This window comes from Monopterus albus, unplaced genomic scaffold (genome assembly GCF_001952655.1).
Source record: "Monopterus albus unplaced genomic scaffold, M_albus_1.0 scaffold497.1, whole genome shotgun sequence".
In the NCBI taxonomy this organism is placed as follows: Eukaryota; Metazoa; Chordata; class Actinopteri; order Synbranchiformes; family Synbranchidae; genus Monopterus; species Monopterus albus.
The window spans coordinates 153,536-160,110 of record NW_018128377.1 but is presented as its reverse complement, the minus strand read 5'-3'; the positions used below and the strand labels follow the sequence as shown (position 1 = coordinate 160,110).

The 6,575-nt window shown below is 41.9% G+C and overlaps 1 protein-coding gene across 1 annotated transcript; it reads left to right on the top strand.

Moving 5' to 3' along the window:
- The first annotated feature begins 866 nt into the window (after positions 1 to 866).
- On the top strand, positions 867 to 5,669 carry LOC109952793 (trace amine-associated receptor 1-like). Its single transcript, XM_020588043.1, has 3 exons — positions 867 to 1,004; positions 3,257 to 3,658; positions 4,761 to 5,669. The coding sequence occupies exons 1-3, from the start codon at positions 867 to 869 to the stop codon at positions 5,667 to 5,669; spliced, it is 1,449 nt and encodes a 482-aa protein (XP_020443699.1).
- The last annotated feature ends 906 nt before the right edge of the window (positions 5,670 to 6,575 follow it).

The window sequence follows — 6,575 nt, the reverse complement described above, 5'->3', positions numbered from 1 at the left end:
ACACACACACACACACACACACACTAACAACAACAACAGCAAACACATACATACCTTCCAGTCTGGTGGGAGTTGGGCGCCAAATCCCAGAGCAGGAAACATTTTGTCGCTGAGAAAGAAACCATGACAACAGATTAGAACATTAGTTAAGCCTTTTATTTTTTCATCCACATTCAACAAGCTGGATTTAGACAGCAGAGGAAATCCTGTTACTTTGTGCACAAAGAGAGACATTCAAAGACATTTACAGAGGGAAAAACGCACATAGCTGATGGAAAAATGAAGCAATATTGTAAAATGGCACTGAAACTATTTGGACTAAGGACAGAAATGCCTTACTGTAAGAAAAGTCCCACTGGTCTACATCAATATTCATGAAATAAAAGTAATTGTTAAAAGAAAGAAGATTTTTGTCTGTCATGTGAATTGTGTCTTAGTATGCTCTCAGTATACAAATTAAAAATCGCATTTTTAACACAGTATAAACTAAAACAGCAGAAACAGATGGCTGTGTGTGTTCAGTGCACCACTGATGCTAAAGCATTGTGGCTCTCAGGTGGATGATGGGATTGAGATGAATATTAGGATGCTCATAAACCAGTTTAATTTGAAATGCCACTTTTTTGTAGCAAGTTGATGATTGCCTTTCACATTTCATACTATCAGGTGAAATGATACAGTAAATGAGATCTTAGCACTTAAAAAAAACCCATTACTGACATTAACCAACCTCCCTCATCTCTTGATACTGATATATTTAATGAACCCTTTATCCTGAAATGTTTATTACAACATTTACTTATTATAAAAAAATGAAGGGATAAGGCTGCCATTTCTGTGGTGACCATGTGAGGTAGGACCCAAAAATGCAGACTCTGAAACTCAGAAGAGGAGTGACAGCAGAAAGGAGTTTATTGCAAAAACAGACCAAGAAGAGTATAGCAGTGAAGAGCTGGGGACAGGCCGGGCAGGGACCAGAGGGGCCTGAGGACAATGGTGTGCAGGTGAGTGTGGCAGGAGCAGCAGGTATCAGGTGGACCAGAGGATCAGGGTGTGCAGGTGAATATTGCACGGGCAGTAGGCACCAGGAGGACCAAGGGACCGGAGCATACAGATGGGTAGACTGGAGATGGCAGGTACCAGGAATACCAGAGGACCAGGACGTACAGGTGAGAAGGCTTGTCTGGATCGCATGCCAGTTGAGGAGGGGAGTGATATGTAACCAGGAGGAATAGTGAACTGGTTGCTGGCCAGCGTCACCTGGGGTTCCCAAGGAGTGCAGCCAGAGGAGTACAGATGAAAGGGTAGAAGGCAGGCAGGGAAACTCTTGAAGGCTGCATGTCGGTGTTGCAGGGGTGGTGTGTACCCAGAAGCAGTCAGACAACAAGACAGCAGACAGGCTGGAGAATATACTGGAGATTCTGCAGGAGTAGACTGCTTGTCGGCAACGCAGGTGAGAACAACGAATGAGCGCGGTGTGTAGCCAGAAGCAAACTACTGACAAGACAGCAGACAGGCAGAAGCACTCACAAAGAGAAAGATTACAGAACAACCATACTCAAGAGGGAAGAATGCAGTTCGTTTTGAATAGCCTAGCCAAGAGGTTCGGGCTACAGGTAATGAATTCAATGACACCGAGCCAAGAGTTCAGGAGTAACTTGCTCAAAAGACGTGATGACAGCAGTTCCAGGTATGTGGCGGTGAGTATCGTAGCATTAACGAAATGAGCCGGCATCAAACTGAGGGAAGGGAACAGTATATATACATGACTGTGAACGAGAGACAACGAGGGACAGGTGAAACTAATGAGTGGTGATAGAGACCAGAGTGAAGCTAGAGCAGGTGAAGTGAGAGGGAACAGAAAAGACCAAACCAAAAGCACAAAAATGGAAAAAGGAGAGCAACCATGACAGTTGCTTTCTATATTAACAGTATTTAAAGCAATCTCCACACAGAGACTAAAACAGACAATGATTTGCCTCTGCTCACGGTTAATGTCCGTCAGTGTGTCAGCTCTGGATGAGCTTGTTTGACTGTGCCACAGACCTTCGTTATTGTTCAAAATCAATTTAAACAGATCAGTGAAACACATTGCTGCACTTAGTGACATGGTTCTTCATTTGCAATCACCAAACCTGAGCATGAATGTGAGCAAAGATGAGTGCTCACAAAATCACGCACATGCGCAGTGCTGACTTCAGGAAATTATAGTCGCCCGGAGACTTTGGGGCAATTTAGTCGGGTCTGGTGTTTCTTTATGAAAAAATGGTCATCCAGTGTGTTTCCTTGATTTTTTAAAAATAATTTTTAACAACACCAGAGGTCTACAGCAGAGATGAAGAAGCTGATCCAGGACTAACAGCTGACAGTCATTAACTGTGAACAGAGGCAATTCATTGTCAGTTATAGGCTTTGTATGGGGACAGCTGAAAATATACTGCTCAAAAAAATTAGAACATATAATCTTCACTGTATAACACCAAGTCAGTTAAATTTCAGGGATATCAATATGTCCATTTAGGAAGCACAAGTGATTGTGAATCAGTTTCACCTGCTTTGGTGGAAATAAGTGACAACAGCTGCAACGAAGACAAAACAAGACAACCCCCAAAAAGGGAATGCTCTCTCCTGATCCTTCCTGAATGATGTTTCTCACACTTTGTGTTTCTCTAGTGTCCTTTTCACTACTGGTAGCATGAGGCAGTACCTGCAGCCCAGTCATGTTGCACAGGTAGTCCAGGTACTTCAAGATGGCGCATCCATAAGTGCAGTTGCAAGAATGTTTGCTGCATCTCCCAGCACAGCCTCAAGACCATAGAGGAGATACCAGGAGACTGGCATTACACCAGGAGAGCTGGACAGGGCCATAGAAGGGCAACAACCCAGCAGCAGGACCGGATTCTACTCCTTTGTGCAAGGAGGAACAAGAGGAGGATTGAAATGCCCTACAGAATGACCTCCAGCATAATGTGTGCATATTTCTGACAAACCATCAGAAACAGACTCCATGAGGGAGTCATGAGGAACTGACGTCCACTATATACATCACAGCCCGGCAGCATGCAGCTCGACTGACATTCGTCAGAGAACACTATAATCGGCAGGTTTGCCACTGGCACCACGTTCTTTTCACAAATGAGAGCAGGTTCATAGAGAGTGAAAGAGTCTGGAGACGCTGTGGTGAATGTTATGCTGCCTGTAACATCATAGAGCAGTTTAGTGGTCAGTGATGGTCTGGGGATGCACATCCTCACAGGGCCATGCGGGCCTCCATGTCATAGTTAACAGTACCCTGACTGCTGTGAGGTACCAGGATGAAATCCTCATGGTGACTGTCAGACGTTACGCTGGTGCAGTGGGCCCTGGGTTCCTCCTGGTGCAGGACAATGCCTGGCCTCATGTGGTCAGAGCATGTAGGCAGTTCCTGGATGGCAAAGGCATTGTTGCCATTGACTGCTCTTCATATTCCCCTGACCTAAATCCACTGAACACCAATGGGGCATTATGTATCGTGCATCTGACCAGGCACCACCAGGTGCCTCCACAGACTGTCCAAGAGCTCACTGATACCCTGATACAAGTCTGGGAGGAGATCCCCCAGAACAACATATGCGAACTCATCAGGACCATGCCCAGATGTTGTCGGGAGTGCATACATGTCAGGAATTGGCGCATTATGCTGCCGATGAAGTCACGGGGTGAACTCAATTATAGAGCTAGACGAGGATAAGTAAAACACTGTCTCTTTAATCATCGCACTGGTAACAAAACGATACAGAAAACTATGTAAACTCGAAACACATTCTCAGGTTGATAATACAGTCCAGGGTCAGAGCCAGCAAACTTACACAGCTGAGGGATCCACAAACAAGAGGTCAGAGAGGGGAGTCCGATAGTCAATACACAGAAAAACACAAGCAGTAACACTGGGCTAGGCAAAACTCGATGGTCAAACAGTAATCCGGGGTCAGAGCTGGAATCACAGGAACAGGTGAACTGCTGGAAAGTATGAACAGGAGTTAGAACAATCTGGCAGCTTTCCAGTGGGGAAAAGCTGCTTATAATGAGGTGAAAACAGGTGTAAACAATGAGTGTTGATTAAAGTAAAAAGTCTGAAACTGAAGTGAAATTGAAACAGGAAGTAATGTCAAAATAAAAGCATGAGAACAGAAGCCGACGGGACAGAATCATGACAGTAAGAACTACATTAGATTTCTCATCAGATGGTTTAGGGCCATGGGCTTAGAGAAAGTATATTTTATATGTTTTACATCTGAAATGGCAATGTATTACATGCCTGAGAATTGTTTAATTATTCTTTATTTATTTTTGAAGACTGTCACTGTCAATACATGCATATTCATACATGTAGACACACAAACACATACACAGACTCAGCATCTATACAATAAGGATTGGCAGCTCATGACTCATATTTTCCCACAATTGATTGGTTAGCTGATGAATAAATTAGTTATGAAAAAAAGATACAGACTGACATAGCTACTTGCCACAGATAAAACTAGAAGCAAGAGGGATTAACATTGCAGTAGGATGAGTGAAAATAATATGACATTGTCTTATGTGGTTACAGAAAGCTACTTAACTGTTCATTTATGCCAAAATAAATAGTTCTGTAAACGTCTTTATCTGCATTGTAGAAAGCAGAAGCAATGGGCCGCCAGTTAATTTTAAACAAAACTGATACTTTTCAGGAACAATATACCTGTGATGACTCATTAAATGCAACATGTTTAAAGGTTATCAGCCCTATAGTAATAAGCATATTATTAGGCCTTTTCTATGGATGCTATTCGATAGTTATAACATGTGGAAATCTTCTTGTAATAATTTCCATCATTTACTTCAAACAGCTCCACACTCCTACAAATTACCTCGTCCTCTCTCTAGCTGTGGCCGACCTGCTTGTTGGGATTTTAATCTGTCCTTTTAGCATGGCACAAACTGCCGAACCTGAATCCTCCTGTTGGTATTATGAAAGTTTACTTTGCAAAATAAGAAGCAGCTTTGATATAGCGCTGAACAACTCTTCAATTTTTCACCTGTGCTGTATTTCTGTTGACAGATATTATGCAGTGTGTCGACCTCTGAGATACAGAACAAAAATAAATGATCATGTTGCTACCATCATGATCTTGGTGAGCTGGAGTGTTTCTGTCATAATTGCAGTTGGTGTAATGATTGCAGGTTTCAGCAAGAAAAAATGTGTTGACAGTTGTCCATTTCATGTCAAAATAACACCCACTTTTGTGTGCATTGGATCTTTTTATCTCCCAGCAAGTATCATGCTCTGTATCTACTTGAAGATTTTGCAGGTGGCACAAAAACAGGCCCACAGAATCCAGAACACAGCATCTGGAGCAACTGTCAGTAAGGTGGAGAGAAAGGCCACTAAAACTCTGGCTACGGTGATGGGAGTGTTTCTGGTGTGTTGGACTCCTTTTTTTCTTTGCCTCACCTTTCAGCCTGTGAGTAACTATGCAATTCCTGTTTTTGTCATTGAAGCATTTAGTTGGCTTGGAAGGTCAAACTCCATGCTAAACCCATTTGTCTACGCATTCTTTTACAACTGGTTCAGGGTAGCATTCAGAATGATCATTTCTGGAAAAATATACCAAGGTGATTTTGGAAACTTAAAGCTTCATTAATGTTTTACACAGAGTGCTGAAATGCCAATATGTTTCTAATTATGACTGTTGACACAATAAACATCATATTTCAATTTTTTGTGTTTGGATTGTTAATAAAAACATAGACACCATAACTGCTTTTACCATAACACTAAATCACATGTCTAAACAATTGTTAGATCCGCTCGGACACAGAGGTGAGCGAGTCAAAAAAAGGACGGACCCAGGTGGCTGACTTCAGTGCAAGTAGTGCACAATTAAAATGAAAAGCAAGGTGTAGCTTCACACCATCAGCTTTCCACAAAGCTGTTTATCAGCTAAATGCATTACATTACTCCACTTGAGGCTTTTGAAAACTGTATGTGACCTTTTGTATTCAGGACTGAGGGAGTGGGGAACCTGTTATTGTTAAGACAGTGCTGGGAAAGGCTTTTGCACACTTTTCCTGGGTGTCAGGTTTTGAATTTCATAAAAGTGTTCAAAGAGCAAGTCTCAATTAAAGGCACAGTCACTAAATCAAGAGTAATTGAAAACTTATTATTTTAAAGCCACATAAACCTGGGGTCTATCAGCAAGCAAGCTGTTAACAAACACTATGTTATTGCCTATAATTTTGTAAGTAAGCAAATATTTGCTTATTTACACATCCACATTTTCTGTAAACACTGTAGAGCTTGCAGGAACTGCTGTGCTGGGTTTTTTTCTTCGTGGACTTGCGACTATGAGGGAGCTCTTTCAAAATACATAGACATGCCAAACCTGCTGAAATGCCAATATGTTTCTAATTATGACTGTTGACACAATAAACATATTTCTACTTTTTGTGTGTTTGGCTTGTAATAAAAAACATAGACACCATAACTGCTTTTACCATACAAATGGATACAATAACCCTTGAAACAGGATTATATAAAGTGTATTGTC